This window comes from Hyaena hyaena, unplaced genomic scaffold (assembly GCF_003009895.1).
Source record: "Hyaena hyaena isolate Hyena2069 unplaced genomic scaffold, ASM300989v1 scaffold_251, whole genome shotgun sequence".
NCBI classification, from domain to species: domain Eukaryota; kingdom Metazoa; phylum Chordata; class Mammalia; order Carnivora; family Hyaenidae; genus Hyaena; species Hyaena hyaena.
In genome coordinates, this window is record NW_024080883.1 from 196,038 (window position 1) to 223,210 (window position 27,173).

The 27,173-nt window shown below is 40.5% G+C and overlaps 2 protein-coding genes across 2 annotated transcripts in view; both read left to right on the plus strand.

The window, feature by feature from the left end:
• LOC120240256 (developmental pluripotency-associated protein 2-like) overlaps positions 1-120 on the plus strand; it is a 16,209-nt gene extending 16,089 nt beyond the window's left edge. Inside the window, exon 7 of the mRNA XM_039244968.1 lies at positions 65-120. Within this exon, the coding sequence (XP_039100899.1) occupies positions 65-120 (56 nt within the window). The remainder of the gene's footprint in view (positions 1-64) is intronic.
• Positions 121-1,240: 1,120 nt separating this feature from the next.
• LOC120240257 (developmental pluripotency-associated protein 2-like) lies at positions 1,241-7,539 on the plus strand. The gene is made up of 4 exons (XM_039244969.1): positions 1,241-1,270; positions 1,797-2,058; positions 4,939-5,134; positions 7,431-7,539. Exons 1-4 carry the CDS (start codon positions 1,241-1,243, stop codon positions 7,537-7,539), a joined length of 597 nt encoding a protein of 198 aa, XP_039100900.1.
• The last annotated feature ends 19,634 nt before the right edge of the window (positions 7,540-27,173 follow it).

Consider the following 27,173-nt stretch of genomic DNA (forward strand, 5'->3'; position numbering starts at 1 on the left):
AAGGAGGCAGGCAGGCAGAATGCAGCACCATTGGTGCTTGGGTGCTTTTTTTTGATTTCCCTAGGGAAAACTGGTAGTTTGGATTCAAAATCTAGACATTTTGGAGTAGCGATCCAATAAAGCGTTCCACCCAGGTGCTGTTGATGGCTGTAAAAAACAAGTTGTTGTGTGTAGTGTAAAACAACCTAGCATTAGGAATTTCAAAATGTAGGTTTGAGTTCCAGGTCTGCCATTTTAATGGAGATGTGACCTTGGGAAAGTCCTTTCATTACAGAATCTATTACTCTACTTGTAATAGAAGGGAAAAATTATATATATATATATATATATATATATACATATATACATATACACACACATATATGCAAATTGAGTTGTGAGAAATTAGCAAGAACTTTGTTAAATTATAATCTTACAAATGTTAAATAGTTACTGGTTTGGTTTCCTTCTTTTTTCAGTTTGTCATTCTCAAATGAGTGAACAATTCAAGTCTTGTCCAAAACATAGTTGTTGCACTACAACAAGCCTTCCTTTGCCAACCAGTTTGCCTCCAGTTAATAAAGTACGTTGGGATACTTTGCGGAACTGGTGCCAACAATTTAATTTGAGTACCGATGGCCGGGTGAGTACACTGTGGGGTGACTCTGCTGCACAGTGTGGAGAGCTTTGTCAGTTTGTAATTTTTATTTTCCCTCTTAATTTCCTTAGAAAATAGATGTTTATCTGAGGCTCCAGAAACACGCTTACTCTGAAATAAACGAGGTGAGTAAGGAGTGTGGTGATAATGTAGAGGTGAGTTCTAATTGTGAATTCTTCCTACTCTCCCAGCATCTCTGTATGTTGTATTTCTAAGGCAAGATTTCTTAGCCAGGGCTATTGACATTTTGGATAAAGAAGATGTTATATATAGTCTACAGCCATACCACCCTGAACGTGCCCAATCTCCTCTGATCTTGGAAGCTAAGCAGGGGTGGGCCTGGTTAGTACTTGGATGGGAGAAGATATTATATATATAATACAAAGGAATATTATTCAGCCATAAAAAGAGTGAAATCTTGCCATTTGCGACAATATGGATAGACCTAGAGGGTACTAAGTGAAATAAGTCAGACAGAAAGACAAAAGCCATATGACTTTGCTTCTATGTGGAATCTAGAAAACCAACCAATTAAAACAGAACAGAAACAGACTCATAGATACAGGACCCATCTGGAGGTTGCCTGAAGGGAGGGATGGGGGGATGGGCAAAATAAGGAATAGGAATTCAAAGGTAGTAACTTCCAGTTATAAAGTAAATAAGGCGTGAGGATGAGATGCACAGCTTAGGGAATATAGCCAGTAATGTAATAACTTTGTATGGTGACAAATGGTAGCTAGACTTAATGGTGATTGCTTGGTAATATATGTATATGTTGAATCACTGTGTTGTACACCTGAAACTAATATATTATTGTATGTCAACTTTATTTCAATAATAAAAAAAAAGACTTGACATTTTGGGCCAAGTAATTTATTTGATGGGGCAGGGGGACTGTCTGGTGCATTTTAGGCCTAAATATCCCTGGTTTCTACCCAGTAAATGTCAGTGGTAAGCCACTCTGCTTCCCTAATCCCCAGTTTTAACAATCAAAAATTTATTCCCGGAAAACTGCTGCCCTAAGGGAACTAACAATTCTAAATCTTTCCCACCTACATACATGGTCCAATGTATAAAGAATAATAAAATTAACACAAAACACAAAAGTCTTTAGGGCAGTAGCACTTCACTGAATACTTACCATGAATCCCATTTGCAGAATATTCCTAAAATATCACCAGAGGCCAAATTGCAGCCATGTTCGACAACATGCAAGATGGCAGCAAAGACAGCAAGGATTCGGAAAAGTTGTAAGAAGGCTAAGAGAGAGGAAGGGATTAATATAGTGGAGGTGATAACTTCAGCACAAGAAGGCATGTTGGCAGCGTGGTCAAGAATTGCTGTAAGAGCCAGTCAATCCAAATCTGTGAATTCACGTCCCATTCCTGCTTCTGTTGAGACCTTTCTGCTGCAAGCCCCTGGTAAGATCAAACCTAAACGAGTGAACAATGGATTACCTGGCTGGCTTAGTCAGTAGAGCATGCAACTCTTCATCTCATGGTCATGAGTTCAAGCTCCATGATGGGCATGGAGCCTACTTAAAAAAAAAAAAAATGTGAATACTATTCCCTAGAAAGAAGGTTAAATTTTAGGGGCACCGGGGTAGTTCAGTCAGTTAAGCATCCACTGTTTATGAGTTGGAGCCCCACATTGGGCTCTGTGCTGACAGCTCAGAGCCTGGAGCTTGCTTTGGATTCTGTGTCTCCCTATCTCTGCCCCTCTCCACACAAAAATAAAATTTTTTTAAGTTACATTTTAAATTTTATTAGTCCCATACTGAAAGGTAGTGAAAAGGAAAGAGTTAAAATAATGTAAATTGATGTCAGATTTATATATGCATTATCTTTTGATTGCTAGGTAGCCAAGTTTTTCCTGGACCAGTGTCTAAGCTAGGTGATTGAGTGGTGACCCTTTTTCATCATAAGCCAAAGTCTGAGGTGGGAAGAAAGCATAATCTAATAATGTGGTCAGCCAGTTTACACCTTCCCCTGTCTCTCCCTCCCTCAAGGCCTTTTTCTCCTTAAAAATTTTTTCAACATTTATTTTCTTTTTGAGAGAGACAGAGTGTCAGTGGGGGAGGGGCAGAGAGAGAGGGAGACACAGAATCTGAAGCAGGCTCCAGGTGCTGAGCTGTCAGCACAGAACCCGATGTGGGGCTCAAACTCACAAACTCACTTCTTAACACAGTGATTAAGTATTGGTTAAGGACTGGTTCAAATCCTTACTTCCTGGGTATGTGGCTTTGGCAAGTTACTTGCCTTAAGCCCTGGTATCCTGATTTACAAAATGAGGTTTACAGCTATTCTACTTCATCTAATGATTTTGAGATTTTCAAGGTACAACTTGACATATTAAAAGTAGGCAATAATAATTAAAATGTTTGGGGCCCCTGTCCTCTTAAAAGAATCTTGAGAATAACTTAGCTCCACTTTTCTCCAGCTCCTGCTCCTGTGTGTGATATTTCTGTTTTCATGTCCAACAGACCTGATCTCAGGCCAGCACAAAGTCCCCCTCCTTGGCTTGAATTCTTTCCCTCTGCGCACCCGATTTCCTGAAGTGTTTTTGTTTTGTTTTGTTTTTAGTGTTTATTTATTTTTGAGAGAGAGAGCGAGCAAGAGAATTAGTGGAAAGGGGCAGAGAGAGGGAGACAGAATCTGAAGGAGACTCCAGGCTCTGAGCTGTCAGCACAGAGCCCACTGCTGAACTCAAACTCTCAAACCATGAGATCATGACCTGAGCCGATGTTGGTCGCTTAACCGACTCAGCCACCCAGGTGCCTCTTGTTTTGTTTTGTTTTGTTTTAAATGCAAGGTCATGGTTCACTCACAAGAAATCCAGCAAAAAAGAAGACAGGGAGCTTGGCCTATTGTCTGCTTCCCAAACTTCACTCCCTTCTGTGAGGGGAATTGGACACCTTTTGCTAATTTGCAAAAACACCCTGCAGCCCCCAAGCAGCCTCTGGAGGACTGCTTTCCCAAAGATGACACTTCTTTCTAATTGTCATCAATGTGCCATATGAGCTACTAGTATCCAACACACACTAACTGAACCTTCTGGTTCCTGTTCATTTACTAAGTTACTAAGCACCTGCTGTGATCTGATATCTGTAAGACTTTCTCTCTCAAATATCATATCTTCCCAATTAGATTGTTCCTTAGACTTTATAAAAAATATTTTTTTAAAAATGTTTTATTTTATTTCTAGGAGAGAGAGAGAGAGAGAGAGAGAGAGACAGCGTGAGCAGGGGAGGGTCAGAGAGAGAGGGAGTCACAGACTCAAATAGGCTCCAGGCTCTGAGCTGGCAGTCAGCACAGGGCCCGACGTGGGGCTCGAACCCACGAACCGCGAGATCATGACCTAAGCGAAAGTTGGACACTTAACCGACTAAGCCACCCAGGCGCCCCTAAAAAATATTTTTTTAATGTTTATTTTTCAGAGGCAGAGAGAGACAGAGTATGAGGAGGGGTGGGCAGAAAGAGACAAGAGACACAGAATCTGAAGCAGGCTTCAGGCTCTGAGCTGTCAGCACAGAGTCCGAATCAGGGCTCGAACCCACAGACCTCAAGATGATAATCTGGGCCAAAGTCAGATGTTCAAGTAACTGAGCTACCCAGGTGCCCCTGTTCCTTAGACTTTCAAAGATCCTTTTGCCTGTTTTGTGTCATTGACGCAGTATAGTATAATAGCTGGGCAAATGGGCTTTGAATCAGAATATCTAGATCCATGTCATGGTACTGGGAAAATTGTGATATTTAACACGATAAGCTTTGGTTACCTCACCTGTAAATAAAAGTAAATAGATGGTCAATATTAATAATTCTCTTAAGAATAGATATGTTCATACATGTAAACCATTAGGAAAATCTTAGATACAAAGCAACCATTCCAAAAAGTTAATTGTCATACAGGGGTGCCTGGGTGGCTCAGTTGGTTAAGTGTCCAGCTTTGGCTCAGGTTGTGATCTCAAAGTTCATGAATTCGAGCCCCATGTCTGGCTCTGGGCTAAAGGTTTGGAGCCCGGAGCTTGCTTCAGATTCTGTGTCTCCCTCTCTCTCTGCTCCTCCCCCCCCCAAAAAAAACATTAAAAAATTAAGAAAAAAAGTTTATTGTCATCCCTTGTACTACATAATTTGTGAAATTAGATTATAGTGTCTTTGGTAGACATTTTTTGATGCTTTTCATTCAGTTGAGTCATCAACAGAATATGATAGCAAAAACCAAGAGTGATTTGCTGAGAGCTTGGATTGGAGTGTTGTTATTTGATGCTGGCTGTTTATATTTGCTTCTCTTTCCCTCCTCAGGCATCAGGTGGTGTGTGGTCCATGGCAGACCTCTGTTGGCAGACACAAAAGGTTGGGTTCGCCTGCAGTTTCATGCAGGTCAGGCCTGGGTACCTGACACCCCCAAGAGGATGATCTCTCTCTTCCTGTTACCCGCCTGCACTTTCCCGTCCCCTGGCCTAGAAGATAATATGTTATGCCCCGAATGTGCTAAGAGGTAATCCTTAAATATTTTTCTTTTCCTTTCTTAAAAATTTTTTTTTAATGTTTATTTATTTTTGAGAGAGAGAGAAAGAGCATGAACAGGGAAGAGGCAGAGAGAGAGGGAGACACAGAATCTGAAGCAGGCTCCAGGTTCTGAGCTGTCAGCACAGAGCCTGATGAGGGGCTTGAACTCACAAACTGAGAGGTCATGACCGGAGCTGAAGTCAGGATGCTTAACAGACTGAGCCACCCAGGTGCCCCACCCTTAAATATTTTTCTAAGCCTGGCACATGGAAAAGGAGATGTCTAGATGGGTTTCTGAATAATTTAGTAGAAGGTGGAGGGCCAATATGTTGATTTCTTCATTTGTTGTATAGATTAGGCAAAAATGGGAAGCAAAAAACTTAGTAATGGATTAGAACTCAGATAAACGTGGCTTCTTAGAAACCTTAACAAAGTATCCAAGTTAAGACCTTAACTGTCTCCATTTTAGAGATGTGTTTTAAAGGGGAAAAACAACAACAACAAAAAACCCACATTAGAGTTCACTACCTGTTAGATACCTCACTTGGGTATACACAAATTAGTAGGGCAAAATCCATGGAGCACTTTGGAATGAAAGGAAGAAGGGAGGCTATGAAAATGTATGGGTAGTACCTACATTGGAGTAGCTTAGGGAAACTTCCCAAAGGACTACATGTACAGAGGAAGAGTTTACCAGTTGGAAAATAATGATTAGGGCATTCTGGTAGTGGAAACAGCTCATACAAATACATAGAAGTAAAAAAAGTCTGGGAAGGGGAGAAGCAGATCATTGCAACTTTTATATCTATATAAAAGATTTCATGTTGTCCTGTGGGTCATAATTTCTCAGTCACTTCTGTGACATAGACTCCTTTGAGAATATGAGACCTACATACTCATCATTCAGGGAAATATATATTGCGCATCCACACAAGCTCTGCTTTATATTTTATATAGACCATAGCACTCCTAATGTTTACCTAGGAGTACAGAATTCAGCTTTTAAAAAAAAAATTAAAATGTTTATTCACTTTTGAAGGAGAGAGAGGGGCAGAGAGAGAGGGAGACACAGAAATAGGCTCCAGGCTCTGAGCTGTCAGCACAGAGCCTGATGTGGGGCCTGAACTCATGGACTGTGAGATCATGACATGAGCTGAAGTCAGGAGCTTAACTGATTCAGCCACCCAGGCACTCCCAAAATTCAACTTTTGACAGTGGAGTTGGGTGGAGGAGAAGAGTGTAGAGAAAAGAAAACTAAGGCTTTTTTTTAGGAAGTCGCTTGAAATCTCACAACAGAAACTAGATTTGAAGGTAAGAGATTACTATAGTAATTCTGGAAAGATGCAGTCTATGAGTTTGGCAAAGAATTTAAAGTGGAATGGAACAAATATAACAATGAAGGAGTAGAGGGAACAGTTGTTGTCTTACTAGATGGAAAGGTAGAAAAGTTCAGTTCAGTGGCAAAGGATGGGATACATGGGACATGCTGGCCATGGGTCTAGAGTTCCGGGAGAAGTGTAGGCAAGAAATACATTTGGGAGTCTTGAGCAAATAAATTGTGCATGAGTGTATGTGGTGGAAAGAACCCCAAAGAGAATCAGCATCTCAACGGTAAGTGAGTACGAGAGACTGAAGTACAGGTAGAGGATGAAAGGTAAGTTAAAAGAAAGCGATGGGCAAAGAGTTTCAGAAGGAAATGGTTGGCAGTGAGATGGCCATGTAAGACTATAGTTAATGCAGTGCTGTTGGGATTGACAATTTAGGACATCATTGGTGGCCTTTTTGAGAGTATGTTGAGAGAGACAGTAGAAACAGAATAGGGTAGTTAAAAATTGGAGTAGAACATGTGAAGAACTAGGAACAGGACATAATAATAATCTGTTCTAATTGAGATGAGAATGAGATAACAGTCGAGGCAGCAATATCAAGGGAGCTTGTTTGTTTCCTTTCTTCTTCCTTCCTTCTTCCTTTCTCTCCTTTGCTTCTTCTTTATTTGTAAATGGGAAAACCAAGTGATCAAGTGTGAAGAGACAAGGGGACTTGGGAAGAAAGAACATGAAGAAAAGGGAACGTGTAAATATAAAGGCAGTGGAACATGGAACCGATTGTGTTACATAGAAAATGTGCCTTGATATTAAGTGAATAATCCTGTCTTTACCACATAAAATTTTAGGTGGGAGGGAAAACTACTAAGAAATGCCAGAAGTGGATTCCTGCTTTATTGTGGTTGGTATAGAATGGTCTATCTTATTGTAACAAATTTAAAAAACTTTCTTTCTTTATAGGAATAAGAAGATAATGAAAAGATTAATTGCTATGGGGAAGGAGAGGCGACGTGGCTTGAAAACATCAACATCTTTGCCTTTGAGTGGGCCATATCTTAATAACGAATAAATGGTGGAGAGCCCGTGGCTACTATTGATTTTCATCCCAGTGACTGTCGTGCTCTGTCCTGGCCATTTTCCGTATTGCCTGAGGCTTTGGGCACAGATGCGAATGTCTAGATTCTGTTCTTGAGGTTTGCCAAGAAGTGACTGCTACTGCTACCTCTTAGTTATACAGAATATAATTTAGTTTTGCTTTAATTCATAGATTTTTTAAAAGTAGCTTTAGGCTTTCAGAAAAACTGAGCAGAAAGTACAGAGTTTAGAAATACTGCCTCAACTCCTTCCCCTACTATTAAAATCCTGCACCAGAGTGATACATGTGTTAAGCCTACATTGACTTATTGTTATCACCCAAACCCCATAGCTTACAAGAGGGTTCACTTTTTGTGTTGTACAGGCTATGGGTTTTGGCAAGTATATAGTGACATTCTACATCCACCATTATGGTGTCATCAAAAGAGTTTCACTAACTCTAAAACTTTTATGTTCCATCTACTCAACACTCTTACCAACATCCCTGACCACTGATTTTTTACTGTCTCTGTGGCTTTGCCTTTTCTAGAATGTTCATACATTTGAAATCATAAGTAGCCTTTTCAAATTAACTTCTTTCACAGCAATATGCATTTAGGTTTCCTCCTTTTCATGACTTGATAGCCCACTTCTTTTTGGTGCAGAATACTCCATTGCCCTCATGTACTTTAGTTTGTTTATTCATTTACATATTAAAAGTCATCTTGGCTGCTTCCAACTTTTGGCAATTATGAATAAGGCTGCTTTATTGTGTGCAGGTTTTTGTATGGGCATAAGATTTCTACTTATTTAGGTAAATACTAACGGAAGTGATCGCTGGATCATGTGGTAAAAGTATGTTTAGTTTTGTAAGAAACTGCCAAACTGTCTCCCAAAGTGGCAGTACCATTGTGCATTCCCACCAGGAGTGATGGAGAGTTCTTCTTGCTCCACATCCTTACCAGCATTTGGTGTCAGTGGTTTGGATTTTGGCCATGTTAATGGGCATGTAGAAGCATATCTCATTGCTTTAACATGCAATTCTCTAATGACCTGACATGTTCAGCTCCATTTCATGTGCTTATTTGTTATCTATATATCTTCAGTGAGGTATCTATTCAGAGGTTTTTCCCCATTTTTTCATCTGGTTCATTTTCTTATTGTTGGGTTTTAAGAATTCTTTCATATTTAGAATGGTAGTCTTTTATTGGATAAGTCTTTTGCAAATATTTTTCCCAGACTCGCTTGTTTTCTCATTCTCTTGATTAATTTGTATATTTAGGTTATTGATGTTGACATAGATGGCTTAAAATCTGTATTTTTTTCATTGCCCTTTTTTATGTGTTATATAAGTAATGATCAACAAGCTCTTAAGGCTGTATTGTTACTATTACCATCTTTTTAAATAGTGGAATTTAGCTGACACAAAATATTAGTTTCAGGTGTACAACGTAGTGATTAGACATTTATATACATTACAAAATGCTCACCAGCATAAGTGCAGTCCCCATCTGTCACCAAAGTTATTTCAGGATTGCTGACTATATTCCCTATGCTGTACTTTTCCTCCCTGTGTTTTTTCTTTTAATAAATGAAAGTTTGTACCTTGCAATCCCCATTAATACTTATTTTGTCTATTCCCTTACTCCCTCCCCTCTGACAACCACCAGTTTGTTCGAAGTCTGTTTCTATTTTGTTTTTTAGACTCTATATAAGAAAATTTTATATGTATTTCTTGACTTATTTCACTTAGCACAGATATTTTTAATGGCCGAGTAATATTTCATTGTATATGTATGTACATATTTATCCATTCACCTATTGATGGACACTTCAGTTACTTCCATATCTTGGCTATTGTAAATAATGCTTCAGTGAAAATAGAGATGCATGTATCTTTTTTTTTTTTTTAGTTTATTTCTTGATCCAAGATTTTTTTTTAGGTTCATATATTTTGAGAGATGCAGGTGGTGGAGACAGGGGATCTGAAGCAAGCTCCCTGCTGATAGCAGAGAGCCTGCTGCAGGGCTTGAACTCATGAACCATGAGATCATGACCTGAGCCAAAGTCAGGTGCTTAACCAACTGAGGTACCCAGGCGCCCCATGCATATGTTTTCCAATTAATGTTTCCATTTTCTTTGGGTAAGTACCCAGTAGTGGAATTGCCACATATATGGTAATTCTATTTTTAGTTTTTTGAAGAAACTGCATACTCTTTTCCCTAGTGGCTGCATCAATTTATATTCCTACCAACAGTACACACTTAATTAGAATAGTTAAAATCCAAAGCACTATATGATCCAATATACCTTCAAACAGAATAGTAACTTAACAAGCTGAACTCAACAACAGCAGATTAAAAGGATTATACCCTATCAAGTGGGATTTATCCCTGCAATTTAAGTGTGGCTCAACATGAAAATCAATGTAATATACCTATTAATAGGATGAAGAAAACACAAAAATGTAAAAGACATTTAACAAAGTCTAACACCCTTTTACGATGAAAACATTCAATAAGGCAAGAAGTAGAAGGGAACCTCCTCAGCACAACAGGTCACATAGAAAAAGCCCATAATTAATATACTGAGTGATGGCAAGCTTAGGTTTTTTTAAGTTAGGAACAAGAGTGCCCATTTTCACCACTTTAATTCAATATGGTACTGGGAATTCTAGTCAGAGAAATTAGACCAAAAAATCCTCTAAATGATTAGAATAAAGTCCTATGCATTGGGAAGGCAGAGGTAAAACTATATACCCAGGTGACATATTACAAGTAGAAAATTCAATCTTCCCTCAAAAAACTTAAAGCTAGTTAACAAATAGAGCAAATTTTCAAAATACAAAAGTCCTTGCAAGGTATCAGTTGTATTCTTATATATCATCAGTGATCATCTGAAAAGGAAGTTAAGAAAATGATTCTATTTACAATAGTTTCCAAAATAGTACAAACGGGAGTGACTGGCTCAGCCAGTAGACCATGTGACTCAGTCAGTTGTGAGTTCAAGCCCCATGTTGGCTGTGGAGATTACTTAAAAATAAAATCTTGGGGTGCCTGGGTGACTCAGTTGGTGGTTAAGCATCTGACTCTTGGCTTTCGCCAAGGTCATGATCTCACAGTTGGTCATGATGATCTCACGGTTTGTGAGTTTGAGCCCCAGGTTGGGCTCTGCTGACAGTGCGGAGCCTGCTTGGGATTCTCTGTCTTCCTCTCTCTCTGTCACTTCTCCTGCTCACTCTCTCTCTAAATAAAGAAATAAACTTAAAAAAACAGAATCTTAAAAAGCAAATAGTATAAACAAAGGGATAAATTTAAAGTACAGGACTTGTACACTGAAGACTACAAAATGTTGCTAACATTACTTTTCCCTCTTAGTTCATTAATGTGGTAAAATAAACTGATGAAATTCAAATATAGAAACACTTGTAGTTTTTTTTAAGTTTTTTTTTTTTTTTAACATTTATTTATTTTTGAGAAAGACAGAGACAGAGCATGAGCTGGGGAGGGGCAGAGAGAGAGGGAGACACAGAATCCAAAGCAGGCTCCAGGCTCTGAGTTGTCAACACAGAACCTGATGCGGGGCTTGAACCCAGGAGCTGTGAGATCGTGACCTGAACCGAAGTCGGACGCTTAACCAGCTGAGCCACCCAAGTGTCCCCACTTGTAGTTTTTATATTGCTAGCTCATAATGATGCATTTTGTTATTACATTTCATATATTTTATTGGAAAATTTTGCTCTAAAGAAAAGTTGAAAGAATAGAAACAATTCACTATGTTAATAGTTTTGCCACACTTGATAAAAGTTTGTCCATTTGTTTTTGACTGCCAGATTAACAGACACATTTTTGCCCCTAAACACTTCAGCATGCACCTTCTAAAAATAAGGACATTCTTTTACATAATCACAGTACCATTATCAAACTTAAGAAATAGTATATGGAATAGATTCCATAATATCAAACATCTAGTTTGTATTCAAATATGCTTAGTTGTCCCAAAAATATGTTTTGTACTTGTCTTTTGAAATTCAGGATTCAGGGGTGCCTGAATGGCTCTCAGTTTGTTAAGCAGCCAACTCTTGATTTCTGCTCAGGTCATGATCTCATGGTTTATGAGCTCTAGCCCCAGGTTACGCTCCACCCTGATAGTGCAGAGCCTGCTTGGGATTTTCTCTCTGCTCATGCTCTCTCTCAAAATAAATGAACTTAAAAAAAAAAAAAATCCAGGATTCATGGGGCACCTGGCTGGCTCAGTCAGAAGAGCATTCAACTCTTGATCTCGAGGTGGTGCATTCAAGCCCTACATGGGGTGTAGAGGTTACTTAAATAAAAGTTTTAAGAAAAGTAGAAACCCAGGATTCAATAGAGTTTCAGGCATTCATTTTTTTAATATAATTTATTGTCAAGTTTGCTAACATACAGTGTATAAAATGTGCTCTTGGCTTCAGTGGTAGATTCATCTCTTACATGCAATAATACCCAGTGCTAATCCTAGCAAATACCCTCCTCAATGCCCATCACCCATGTTCTCCTCTTCCCCCCACCCCCATCGATCCTCAGTTCATTTTCTATATTTGAGCCTCTTATGGTTTGCCTCCCTCTCTGTTTGAAACTATTTGTCCCCTTCCCTTCCTCCATGGTCTTCTGTTAGGTGTCTCACGTTCCACATATGAGTAAAAACACAGGATATCTGTCTCTCTCTGACTGGCTCTTTTCACTTAGCATAATACCCTCCAGTTCCATCCACATTGTTGCAAATGGCAGGATTTCATTCTTTCTCATTGCCAAGTAGTAGTTCGTGGTATATATAAATCACATCTTTACCCATTCATCAGTTGATAGATATTTGGGCTCTTTCCGTGATTTGGGCTATTGTTGAAAGTGCTACTGTAAACATTGGGGTCCATGTGCCCCTATGAATCAGCACTCCTGTATCCTTTGGATAAATTCCTAGTAGTGCTATTGCTGGGTCAGAGTATGGTCCTATTTTTTAGAGAATTCTAAAATTCTCTAAAAATTTTGGAGAATTCTAAAAACATACCCCATTTTTTAGGGATATTCTGTTTTTTAGAGTTTTAGGCATTCTATTTGATTGTAATATCTCTATTTCCTTTTAACCAAGAAACCTATTTTTTAAAAAATACTAATTTTTTGAAGAGAAAAGGTCAGTTTTCTTGTACAATATGCCACATTCTGGATTGTTTGTTTCTTCATGGTGTTCTTTGACCAATTCTCTGTGTTTCCTATAAACTCAAATTAAAACTAGAGTTTGAGTAGATTCAGTCTTTTTGGCAAGAATACCTCATAAGGTTGAGGACTTCATACCACATTGCATGAGAAGGTATATAATTCAGATTATCTCATCATTTAAAATGTTATCACATTATAAAAGTGATGACCTCTAGGGGCGCCTGGGTCTGTTAAGTGTCCAACTATGGCTCAGGTCATGATCTCACTGTTGGTGGGTTCGAGCCTGGCATCAGGCTCTGTACTGACAGCTGGGAGCCTAGATCCTCCTTCAGATTCTGTGTACACCCCTCCACACCTCCCCCTCTTCCACTCTCTCTCTCTCTCTCTCAAAAATAAACATTAAAATGTTTAAAAAATGCATTATGCTTTAAAAAAATAAATTAAATGAAAGTGATGACCACCAGATTTCTCTAAGGTCTAGGGGCAGCTTTCACTTTGGAATTTGTAACTACTCTGTAGTGTGATACCTTGATACTATGTGACTATCTTGTCCCTTCTTGGCAGCTCTTTACCCAATGAATTTTAGTATCCAACTGTCACTGGCCGTCCCTTTCCTGTCTCTGCACTGACCTCTGTACTTGAGTTCAATCAATAAAGAATTTTTTAAAATTTATTTTGTTTTATTTTTCTTAGGTTTATTTTTATTTGAGAGAGAGAGAGAGAGAGAGGAACCCGTGAGAGTGTGCATGTGCTCAAGTGGAGGAGGGGCAGAAAGAGAGGAAGAGAGAATTCCAGGCAGGCTCTATGATGTTAGTGCAGAGCCCGCAGAGCCCCATGTGGGGCTCAAACTCATAACCATGAGATGATGACTGCAAGATCATGACCTGAGCCAAAGTAGGAAGCTTAACCAACTGAGCCACCCTGGTGCCTCCAGCCAAGAAAGAGTTTAGAGCCAAGCTCTCAAGTAAGCAAGAATTTACTAGCAATTAAATGAAAAGTACTCTCTCAAGATGGGAGAGTGGACAGGTCCAGAAGTGGCAGCCGCACCAGGGTTAGGGGTGTCTTTTCTTTTGATGTTTGTATAGGTTATGGGTCAAAGCTAGAGCTGTCTCTGAGTTTGCTTCCAATCATCTAAGGGACTCTCTTACTGGCGAGGTTTAGCCCCATAAGATTCTTATTGGAACTCTCCTGGCAGTGAGAAGAAGAAGGTGTGCAAACTGCAGTGTAAATGTATTATATTGAAGCTATAGGTTACTGGAAGGCAGTGGTTATAGGGAAGGGCACATGCACACTCCCCAGGGCTTTTTCTAGCTGTTTGTATTCCAGGGAATGGTTGGCAGTTTCTCAACTTTTATCTTTTTAATGGTCAGAAAGTCCCCTTCCCTGCTCATCATCTAGCTAATTGTCTACTCTATCACAGTGGTCATTCATATCTGAATCAATGATTACCTTGACAGTTGTGAAATCTTTTCAGTCTTTATTCATTTTTTAGCTGGCATTCTACTATAAAGAAAACTTTCCTTCTCTTCTTTTGGAGTGTCATTTAATTTTTTTATTTTAAAAATAGTTTTTAAATTTAACTTTTAGTTATGTGCTATGAGCAATAAATATATATTTTTAACGTTTGTTTGTTTTTAGTAATCTTTACATGCAGCATAGGGCTGCAACTCAGGACTCTGAGATCAAGAGTCACATGCTCTGACTGAGCCAGCCAGACACCCCCTAATTAAGAATATTATGATGCATGGGGCGCCTGGGTGACTCAGTCGGTTAGGCGTCTGACTTTGGCTCGGGTCATGATCTCGTGGTCTGTGGGTTCAAGCCCCGCATCGGGCTCTGTGCTGACAGCTCAGAGCCTGGAGCCTGTTTCAGATTCTGTGTATCCCTCTCTGCCCTTCCCAGCTCTTGCTCTGTCTCTCTCTGTCTCAAAAATAAATATGTTAAAAAAATCTTTTATTTATTTATTTATTTATTTATTTATTTATTTATTTCTAGGAGAGAGAGAGAGAGAGAGAGACAGCATGAGCAGGGGAGGGTCAGAGAGAGAGGGAGTCACAGACTGAAACAGGCTCCAGGCTCTGAGCTGGCAGTCAGCACAGAGCCCGACGCGGGGCTCGAACCCACGAACCGCGAGATCATGACCTAAGCGAAAGTCGGACGCTTAACCGACTAAGCCACCCAGGCGCCCCAAAAAAATCTTTTTAAAAAGATTATTAAGATGCCTTAAGGTAGTCTTGGATTCAGTGAGTTTATATTTTATTTAATTGTTGCATTACATTGAGTGATTTTTCATATAGTGATTGAACTGGTTATAGATTATACTTATCTCATTAATAGTTTGGAAATGAGAGGCACCTGGGTGTCTCAGTCAGTTGAGAAACCAACTCTTGATTTCTGCTCAGGTTATGATCTCGGGGTTGAGGGATGGAGCCCTGTGTGGGGCTCTGTTCTGAGCATGGAGCCTGCTTGAGGTTCTCTCTCTCTCTCTCTCTCTCTCTCTCTCTCACAGATGAAAATAATAATAAAAAAGTTTGGAAATGTAATCTCCTGTCTGTTTTATGGAAAAAGTTGTATAATAAGGGAATAATTTAATACTTGAAAGTTTGTGGTATTCACATGTAAAACAATCTAGTCAAGAATTTGTACTGAGAGGACAAAGTATGTGATTATCATTTCAGTTCATTATTATTTTATTCAAGTTTTCTATTTATTTTTATGTTACTTGGCTCATCTTATACTTCTCTAGAACTTTGTTTCTTCCAAGTTTTCAAAGGTATTGCCATACATTTTTTTTTGTTCACTGTGTCAATAGTTAACTTCTGTTTCAGATTCTATATTTTATTTTATTTTTCTCTTGTTTGCTTACTCTCATAGAGATTCATTTTTTCTTATTAATCTTTCCAAAGAAAAATGTCTAGGTGGGATTCTTCAGAAGCAGACCCTGAGACAGTGTAGGATACAGAATGTTGGGGGAATACCTTTGGGATGGCATTTATAGAAGGGAAAGGGGGAAAGCAGGGCTGGGGAGAGGGAGAATCAGACTGTGATGCAAGCCAGTATCAAAACCCTGGCCATCCTCTAGGGGAAGTTCTGGAGCTAAAATGTCAGGGTTGGTTTACTGTGGGTCAATTGTGCACTAAACCCTATCCAAGTTAGTCACTGGTTGTGGGCTGCTCAGGGAAGGCCATGACCCTGAGCAAGGGCATTCATCTGCAAGTGAAAGGCTCTCCCAGGGGCTGACAGGTCGAGGCTGTCTCCTTCATGGAAGGGAAACCTGGACAACTCATGTTCAAGTTTACTACAGTTGATATCTGATGCCTTGTTTTGTTTTGTTTTCCTGCCTTGCCATTTTGTTTTTCACTTCCTTGCTTTCTGTTCTTATCTTAATATTTTTCCTTCTTCCATAGTTCTTTGAATTTATTCAGTTGTTTTCCTAGCTTGAGGTGTAATTTTCCTTGAGTTAAGTTATTGGCTCATTTATATTCAATCCTTCTAACAGATCAATATTTTTACTTATTTATTTATTTAAAAATTAAGTCTTTTTTAAGTTTATATTTTGAAAGAGAGAGAAAGCATGAGCTACAGAGAGAAGAGAGAGAGAGGGAGAGAGAGAGGGAGAGAGAGGATCTAAAAATAAGGGGTTCAAATTTGTGAATAGTGAGATCATGACCTGAGCTGAAGTTGGATACTTAACTGACTGAGCCACTCAGGTGCCCCCTGATAAATATTTTTAAAGCTAGAAGTTTCCTCTTAAGAAATGCTTCTCTAATTCTGGGAAGTTCTCAATTATTACTTTTTTTTTTTTTTTTAAGTTTTGTTGTTGTTCTTGAGAGCAAGAGAAAGCATGAATGGGGAAGGGGCAGGCAGAGGAGAGAGCGAGAATGTCAAGCAGACTCCACACTGTCAGCTCAGAGCCCAATGTGGGGCTGCACCTGACGAACCATGAGATAAGATCGTGACCAGGGCCAAAGTTAGATGCTTAATTGACTAAGCCACCCAGGTGTCCCAGCTCTTAACTTTTCCTTCAAAATTTTATCTTGAGTTTGTGTCTCAAAGAACAGGACTGGAAAATGTTTGTCAGATGAAAGGAGTCCCGAACAAGGAGTTCCTAGATTCTTCTCTCTCTTCTGACGGATGAGCCATGTAAATGCCAAGAATAAATTTGGCTACCATGAAAGGCACTAGCTCTCATCCTCAGCAAGCCAGTGGGATTTCCACCACCTCCAGGATCACCCAGAGGCAAGGAAGAGATAGCACATGTCATCATTACTTCTCACTCAATGGGTCTCCAGACCGCTTTTGCTCTTCTTTTCCATTAACATTTGTATCCAATCATCCAACAGAACAAATGGCTGCTAGCTTTTGTACCCTTTCCAAATGCTTCTTTTTTAGAGCTATGTTTTTAAGCTTAGCTCTCTGCAAATTCCCATACTTATTTTAGCTCTGGGCAGGGGAGAGGAGGAAGGCAGAGAAGGGAGACCTTATGGTCCCAAATAAGCACTTAAATCTTACCTTTAATACTTCTATTGCTTGCATTTAGAACTCCACAAGCTTGGGAATATGAGTGTTAGTGACTTGCCATATATTTTGAAGAATTAAACTTCAGAAGTTACTCTGAACTCAGATGGTTAATGGCACCGTTATCTGTTAGTCTATTTTAAGAGAACCCAAACTGGGACAGAGACCAGAACAGGAAGATCAAATGTCACAGTCTTTCCAGTAGAGCATGTAGTTGAGCTCGCAGAGAAAAATAGACTTAGGGCAAAGTGCTAGGAGGTCTGTCTTCCAAAAATGTCATGAATGAAGTGTCTTCTAGTGTAAACATTACTTGCCTAAAGACCAGTACAGAATTAAAACAAAAGCAACAACAAAAACAAATCAGTCTTTGAAATAACTAGGAAGGAATCTAACTCAATAACCCAGAGAAAACCGACTCTGGTTATATGTTATTTATTGCTTACTATTTCAGTGTGGCATTCTTTCTTCATTAAAAGTTCTGTTTTTCCTATTTTTTCTTATTGTTGTGCACAAAGGACTCTTTCCTGACCTCAAAATCAATGCATATTGCTAGAAGCTACACTTGATTTGTATTTACAATTTCAGGTTTGCCTCTAGGTACTAGAGAAACAGGGGTGTCCTTTCAGATCTTGTAACTTACGATGAAGGCATAGAAGAGATCATTTAAAAAAATTTTTGTTTTGGGGCGCCTGGGTGGCTTAGTCGGTTGAGCGTCTGACTTTCGCTTAGGTCATGATCTCGCGGTTCGTGGGTTCGAGCCCCACGTCGGGCTCTGTGCTGACTGCCAGCTCAGAGCCTGGAGCCTGTTTCAGTCTGTGAATCCCTCTCTCTCTGACCCTCCCCTGCTCGCACTGTCTCTCTCTCTCTCTCTCCTAGAAATAAATAAAACATTAAAAAAACATTTAAAAAAAAATTTTTGTTTTAATTTTTTTAATGTTTTATTTATTTTTGAGAGAGAGAGAGAGAGAGAAAGGCAGCATGATAGGGGGGAGGGGGGACAGAGAGAGAGGGAGACACAGAAACTGAAACAGGCTCCATCCAGGCTCTGAGCTGTCAGCATAGAATGAGATCATGACTTGAGCTGAAGTCGGATGCTTAACCAACTGAGCCACCCAGGAGCCTCGGAAGAGGAGATTATATTAATGAAGCTTTGTGATTTACAACATGGAATCATAGTGATTAGGATTCCATAATGAAGATGGTTGCCTGAGTGACACAACCCCATCCACAGAGATCTCTTTTAAGGACTGAAAGCCACTAACATAAAGTTGTTGCAATCAGACTTTTATTAGTTCATTCAATGTGTCTTAACAATCCTTCAAAGAACCAGTCTTTGTCCGTCTCTGATGGTACAAACTGATTAGAAACACTGCTGGTGCTGACATTGTGGTTGGGCACACAGACAAATGAAAGACGACAGTGCAGATGGGACAAGATAAGGGAGAGGTGCCTGACTCAAGCAAGAAAGGGACAGAGTGAGTGGGTCTGCTCAAGCTTAATCCTGGAGACCAGGGAAAAGAGAATAAAATGGCTTATAGCTCTTAGTGACCTCTGTGCCAGGGGTTATGTTAGGAGCTGAGTGGACCCTGGGGAAAAAAATAGACATGGTCCCTGCCCCTGCGTAGCTCAGAGCATGGTAGAGAAGACATATCATGTAGATATAACGGAGAGCCAACTTTTGTGAAAAAAGAGAACAGGGGCCAAGAAGAGTCAGTACTAAAGGGGATCTTCTATCATTATGTAGGTATGGAAAGACTTTTTAATAAGCCATGTCTAGAGTCAAAGAAGGAAAGGGAGCCATTCAGAGAAAACTGGGGCCCAGGATGGCTTATAATTTGCCTAAGGAAACGGAGCCAATACTTTCAAAATCTAGAATCCAAGTTGGCCCAATGCCAAAGTCACAATTGCTATTTAATGATTCAATGTTCCCTGAGAAAATAAACTTCTCAAGGGCAGAGGCTGTATTTTTATTACCCTGTCTTAAATCTAGCATATAGTAGGTACTTTGTGAATTATCAAACGAATGCATTTGAAATATTGAGCCCTTCATAGGTAAAAGAATGGAACATTAAGACACTATAACCATTATGTTTCAGAAGGAGGGAGGACTTTCAAACCTTTTTTTTTTTAAGTTTATGTATTTTGGGAGAGAAGGAGACAGCAGGAGTGGAAGAGGGGCAGGGAGAAAGGAAGAGTGAGAATCCTAAGCAGGTTCTGCACTGCCAGCACAGAGCCCAACGCAGGCCTTGAACCCACAAAGATATGAGATCATGACCTGAGCTGAAACCAAGAATCGGATGCTTAACCGACTGAGCCACCCAGGCGACCCTACATTAAATTTTTAAAAAACATTTATTTATTTTTGAGAGACAGAGAGAGACAGAGTGTGAGCAGGGGAGGGGCAGAGAGAGTGTAAGATACAGAATCTGAAGCAGGCTCCAGGCTCTGAGCTGTCAGCACAGAGCCTGATGTGGGGCTCAAACTCATGGACTGCGAGATCGTGACCTCAATTGACTGGGTCACCCAGGTGCCCCCAAATTGTTCACACTTTAAATAACTTTCTTTTTCTGTATTTTATAGATATATATGCATGTAAATATATATGCATACATATATATAACTTGTTTATTTTTTTTTCCATTATATGTTATGATTTTTTAAATCAGGTTTTTGAGTAAAGTCCATTTGGAAATAGTGGTTAATAGATTTGTAATAAAAAGTTGTTTTTTAATTAATTAATTGTTAATGTTTATTTATTTTTGAGAGAAAGAGATACCATGAGCAGGTGAGGGACAGAGAGAGAGGGAGACAGAGAAACCCAGCAGGCTCCACACTGTCAGTGCAAAGCCTGATGTGGAGCCTGAACCCACAGGCCATGAGATCATGACCTGGGCCAAAGTTGGACACTCAGCCAACTGAGCCACCCAGGTGCCCCAGTAATAAAAAAGTTTTTAAAAATTTTCTTGGAAAATTTGTAGCAACTCATTTAAGGAAAAGTGATAAGTGATAGAAGTGTGACTCATTTTAGCAACTCTAAACACTGGAACCTGGGGCACCTGTGTGACTCAGTTGGTTGAGCATCTGACTCTTGGTTTTGGCTCAGGTCATGATAGCAGGGTCAGGAGATCAAGCCCCTTGTCTGGCTCTGCCCCTTTCCCTCTCCCTCTCTCTTTTTAAAAAATTTTTTAAATGTTTTATTTATTTTTGAGAGAGAGATAGAGACAGTACGAGCAGGGGAGGGTCAGAGAGAGAGGAAGACAAAGAATCTGAAGACAGGCTCCAGGATCTGAGCTAGCAGTCAGCACAGAGTCCAACGCGGGGCTCAAACCCAGGAACAGTGAGATCATGACCTGAGCTGAAGTCTGATGCTTAACTGACTGAGCCACCCATGCGCCCCTCTCCCTATCTCTTAAAAAAAAAAAAAAAAAAAGACTGGAACTTGATATATAGTGGTAGTGAAAGAGTTAAGAAAACCATAAATTTGTCCTGTGAGTGAATTTATAAATCATTTCCGGGATCTAAATCTCTTTTGATCATGTGATGGAAGTTATAAATGTGAATACACACTACTGTATAAGATTTCAGCTCCTGAAGAACTTCTCAGAAGCCCAGGTTATGCTCAGCTACAGGTGCTGAAGGGTTGGGTGATTACAAAGGAGTGAATGGATTTGACTTGCATTCTAGAGAAAACTAGAAGAGGATAAAAGAAAGTCAGTTGGGGGGGGAATCGATTATTGAGGAATTAGTAAGGACTCCAAGTGAGGAATAATTTAGGGCCTCAACTGAAAAAGTGGTAGAAGGGGTAAAAATGTGATAAACTCGGGGGGGGGGGCATTAAAGGTGTGAGAGATATTAAGGAGGGCACTTGTGATGAGCACCAAATCTTGTATGTAAGATGAATCACTGAATTCTACACCTGAAAGTAGTATTAGCCTGCATGTTAACTAACTGGAATTTAAATAAAAATAAATACCTGAAAAATGTGACAAATTCAAGAGTACTTTGGAAAGTAGAAAGAACCACGGGACTTTTGAACTATTGGTTATGTGAGGTGTGGGACTGCCTCATTGCAGGCTTCCTGCCTTAAGTAGTGTGAGTGGTTGGCATTACCATTTATGATATAGGAATTAGAGGCATAAAAGCAGATTTAGTAAGAAAGGCACTGAGTTCAGGTTCGGATCTAGTTGAGGTAATTTGGTCTGAAACTCAGGAGAGAATCTTCTGTTGGAGAACCTTCTGTAAAGCACTGGAAGATACTGGTAGCTGACGCCTGTGGAGGAGGTTGCTTAGAAAGAACACACAGAGAGAACGTTTCATCTTTAGCAAACAGTCCTAAAAATGCCTGCAATTTAGCATAGGTGAGCAAAGGAGACGGAAAATGGTCAGGTGGTGATCAGACAAGAACTTGACATTATGATCAATTTAAGAATAGGTTTGTTTTAGTTACTCGGCCCGCTCTAACAAAGTACTAAAGACTGGGTGGCTCATAAACAAACAGAAATTTACTTCTCACAGTTAGGGAGGCTGGAAGTTCAGATCAGGTTGGGAGCATTGTCTGATTCTTTTTATTTTTTTATTTTTTATTATTTTATTTTTTTACTTTCTATGATTTACCTATTTTTTATAATTTACATCCAAGTTAGTTAGCACATAGCATCGTCTGGTTCTGATGAGAACTCTCTGGCAGGTAGCAGACAACTGACTTGTCCTTGACTCTTCACACAGTGGAGGGTAGTCTAGTTCTCTGACTTTTTATAAAGGGCACTAATCCCATTTATGAAGACCTATGACCTAATTACCTCTGATAGGCCCCACTTCTAAATACCTCACTTTGGGGACTGGATTTCAACATATGAATTTTAGGGGAACACAAATAATCAGTCTGACACTTGGTGAAGATGTAGGGAAGGACATCATCAATAGAGTGGTACAGCATGAGAGGCTGGAGTGAGGAATGAGAGGAATCCTTTCTTTTATTATATTCACCTCTTCCTTCACCACCACTCTCACTTGCTGCTTCAGCTCCCCAAGGCTCTCAAGATTGTGTTCTTTATGTAACTGGCCACTTTCAAGAAAGAGGCCTGTGTAAAATGGCCTGACTCTACTCTTGTTTAGCAAACTTATGTCATTTACTTCATAGGCCTCTGAGGTTAATGAAAAGCCCATGGTCCATAAAGATGAGCAAGAAAGAATTGGTATGGAAGGTGAAGAGCATTCCCTGGTGTAGAACCTTTGACTAAATAAACTCTAGGTCTATTGACCACAATTTGGCCCCAATCACAGCTGTGTCTTGTCTTCACACGCTTATATTAAGTAAAAGGAAAACTTCCAAAATAGTTCTGAGATTTACTTAACTCTATTTTCTAAATGAATCTTGATGCATATTGTAGACTTTATCTGTTAGCTTTTGCTGCTTAAAAAACCACCCTAAAAGCATAGCAATGGAAAATGATCCCTGGGGAGTTCTTTTGGTGTGGGCTGGTTAGGCTGAGCTGGATGCCTTACTCACATGCTGGAGAGGACAAGCTAGTTGGTCTAGGAGGACCCTTGTTTATCGATTTGGAGGTTGGTTCCACGTTACCTGGACAATGGCAGTGTGAGTCTCATCATTCAGCATTCTCGGCCAAGCTCCCTCCCATGGTGGCCAAAGGGTTCCCTGTAGCAAAGGAAGGCAAGACTCAATGTATAAACACCTTGTAATTCTCTGTGTGAGTCACATTTTCCATCATCCAACTGGCCAAAGCTACTCACATAGTCAAGCATAAAAGTTAGAGAGGGAGGGGATTAAACCAAGGGAGGGATATAGAGAGATGTGAACAAATTAAGGCCATTATCACTATAATATACCACAAAGAAGTCATGTGCATTAATACCTATTAAAGAGTTGAAATACCTATTTCTTTGTTTCCACTGATTAAACTCCACACATTTTTTTGAGAGACTTCACTTTTGTGAACTGCAATTCTTCATTTGTATAATTAAAATAAGCTATCTGAATATAGAGGAAAGAAGTTTAGTGCTACTATAGTCCAAAGTCAAAGGCTATTTTAGCAGGATCCTGATCTGGCAGTGAGAATAGATAGAACGAATGTGAAATATTTATCTTTATTTTTATTTTTTGAATAGAGAATTCATTCACACAGTTCAAAACTCAAGTACCAAAAAGTGAAGAGCCTCTGTTCTCTGTCTGCTGGGTTCTCTCCCCAGAGAGAATCAATGTTAGGACTTCCAAGTGGCCTTCTAGAGATGTTTTGTGCATATGTGTGTGAATACTTATATGCATTCCCTTTCAGATATGATTTAGAAACCTCCGCAGTTTAGCTCTCAGTAAGGTTCTCAGGAAATCAGGACAAAGAAGGCAAAGTGCCAAGTGGTCTATCTCTTAAAAAGTGTCACTTATGAATTAACAGGTAATTGAAAATGAGTGTGACCACAGAGGTGTGGGATTATTAATCTAGAATACTAACCACGCACTAGTCAGGGAAGGAAATTAATGATGTAGTGAAAATACACCTGACCTTCTGCTATTTATCATCTACTTTACGAAAGCGAATTAGTGGATACATGGCCAAAATGGTAAATAATCTAACATTACTTGAAAGTGATTTTAGACTTAAAAAAGAAAAGGAGGCTTTCAAAATAGCCATAGACATTTTCCTGTTAGCAAAATGTACTTTCTGAAACTCTAAGAAGTAAATCCTTCATAGAGTTAAGGTTTATGTCTATTTTTAAAAATTAATCTTGTCCTTCAGGTTAGACATGGTATATGAGGTAATGAAATGGACAGTTGCCTACTGGTTCCATATAAATGTGTCTTACTAGACTCTCAAGAACCTCTTCCATCTCCCCCGTTGGATTAAGATCTCCTGTGCTTAGCATATAGTATTCAATAAATGTATGTACACACACACACACACATTATTTTGAAGAGAGAGAGCTTGAATACAGATGGGCAAAGGGAGAGAGAAAGAATCTTAAGCAGACTCCACACAGAGCAGGACATGGGGCTCCATCCCACAACCCTGGGATCATGACTTGAGCTGAAATCAAGAGTTACACCTTCAACCAACTGAGCCATCCAGGCACCCCTTCAATAAGCATTTATTTAATGAGTGAAGGGATAGCAAATACATACGAGATCAAAAGAGATGATGAATGTGGTGACCCCAAGCTCTCTCCTCCCTAGACATTGGCAATGTGTACAGAGCAGGGGTGTGGTCTGTGGCCTGACCTGGCCCTCCTACCTCAGTGGTGCGTGGAGGGGTCGGGGGAGGGCGGGGTGCTGTGGTGCAGCTGACGTTAGTGATTAGTGCTGGCCTCATGCCTGAGTCACCCCGGTGGCTGGGAGGGCTGGGAGGCTGGCGCTGCTCATGGCCTGGACTCTCACCCTCTGGGCTCTAGCTCTGTGGTCCTGGGCAGTGCTGCAGGAGCCCCTCAGGCACCAGAGCCCAGTGCTGGCATCATTCCCCCTGGCAGGGACCACCCCCCCTTCACTGCTGCAGCAGGAGTGCAGAGGCGTGGAGTGTCCGGTGGTAAGGTAAGCACACCTGGCCCCTTTCTGGGGGCGGGTGCTCCTAGTCCTGCTGTGTGTGTGTGTGTGTGTGTGTGTGTGTGTGTGTGTGGATGGGGGGGCACTGTCTTGGCAGGGTACACACCATGTGTTATCTATGTAGGGCTGTAAGGGCGGGTGAGCAATAGTGGCTGCCTTGCCAGCGACTGGGCACTTGCCCACCTGAGATCTGCCATTTTACCCAACGACTGTGTGCCTTGATTTCCGTACTTGCCCTTACCTGAAAGGTGGGCTCATCCAAGCGACACAAGGGTGCTCTGTAGACTCCGACGAGCCCAGTGAGGCAGAGGAGCCCCTGGCGTCACAGGCCCATTGTCTCTCCCAGCAGTGCTCAGGATGGGATGCCCAAGGCTTACCCACATTACCTTTGAAATACCTTTGCAGGCTGAGGGGAGACCATTGGTGGGGGGAAAAAATCAAAGGAGATGTTTAAGGAGGCTAGATTTCTCAGTTTTCATTTTTTCCCTACCACATGTGACCACCAGTATCATGACGTTAGCCAGGAAACGGAGCCATTCGTAGAATCCCCACAGGTTGCTAAATTTCAGGAAGACAAAGCACTATCCCTTGTCTTCTTCAGGTTCCCTGAATTTTAAAGGCGTAATGAAAATAATGTTGATGCTGGTGTTAAACAGAAGAGTGGTTGGGGCACCTAGGTGGCTCAGTAGGTTAAACATCTAACTCTTGATTCAGCTGAGGTCGTAATCTCAGGTGTTGTGAGTTTGCCCTGCATGAGGCTCTGCTCTGATAGGGTGAAGGCTGCTGGGAATTCTCTTTCTCCTTCTGTCTGTGCCCTCCACCCGCACCCCCCACCCAAGTACACACAGGCGCTCGCCCTCCCTCCTTCTCTCTCTCTCTCTCTCTCTCTCTCTCTCTCTCTCTCTCTCTCACACACACACACACACACACACACACACACACACACACTAAATAGATAAACTTAAAATTCTGGTTTTACTACTTATCAGCCATGAGAAAGTAGCGTGCTCCTTACCCCTCCTGATCAGGAAAAGGAGAGTGGTGTTTCTTATTAAGGCTAGGTTGTTGTTTTGGGGGCAGAAAGTCCTTGCAGAAACAGACCCTTAATGAATGGTGGCTATTATTGTTCTTAGTAGACAGAAGAAAGTGTGGAAAAGGAAGGAGAATGTACACCAGTCTCAGGCAGGAACCTTGGAAAATTATGAAGGGCTCCTAGCAGGAACTGGGATAGCACTTTGTCTCGTACCTCCAATAGCAATTTCCTCCAACATGTCCTGACCATCAGATACATAATCCTCAGCTTTTTTCCTCATTTATTTTTTTTTAAATATTTTTATTTATTTCTAGGAGAGAGAGAGAGAGAGACAGCGTGAGCAGGGGAGGGTCAGAGAGAGAGGGAGTCACAGACTGAAACAGGCTCCAGGCTCTGAGCTGGCAGTCAGCACAGAGCCCGACGCGGGGCTCGAACCCACGAACCGTGAGATCATGACCTAAGCGAAAGTCGGACGCTTAACCGACTAAGCCACCCAGGTGCCCCTACTTTTTTCCTCATTTAACACTCCTACTTGAAGTCTTTTTATCTCCCTCAGCCGATGTTCCTCACCTGAGGAAGTTCATTTCTGTTCAAAGCTTTAATTTTTTTCCTTCAAAATTTACAGTAGAAAAATCTCTACTCCTGCTAACTGGCTTGTAGAAACTTCTCTTGTCCACTTCTAGGCTTTTGGTCCAGCTGTCCTCCACCTTGCCCTGTGACCTTCACTCACCTTTCCCTGCCCCCCCCCCCACCTCCAATAAAAAAAGACCAAACAGCAGTGCCCTCTCCACGTAAGAGTTGAGAACTGCCTCTCTTGTTTTTCGGATTCTTATTGACATACTGCCTTTTGTTGTAATTAAATTTTGCATTAAGAATATCACTGGTCTTTTTGGGGCACCTGGGTGGCTCAGTCGGTTAAGCAGTTAAGCGTCTGACTTTGGCTAAGGTCATGATCTTACCATTTGTGAGTTCCAGCCCCCTGACGGGGTCTGTGCTGACAGCTCAAAGCCTGCTTTGGATTCTGTCTCCCTCTCTCTGCCCTTTCCCTGCTCATACTCTGACTCTCAGAAATAAATAAACATTAAAAAATAATAAAAAGCATAAAAACTCAATAAAAAAGGGGGGGTGTCATTTGTCTTTTCAGTAAGTTTTTTCCTCAAGGCAGTGATTGTATTGTTATACCTCCTGGTGTCCAACCAAGATGCTAATATCTGTAATTTTGTTCCTTAGAGAATTCTACAAAAAGACTCTGCAAGTCCAATTACCCTTTCACTGATAATTTTGATAATGCATATAAGGAATTGGGCTTTCTTATCTAAAAACCACATGGGTCTGTG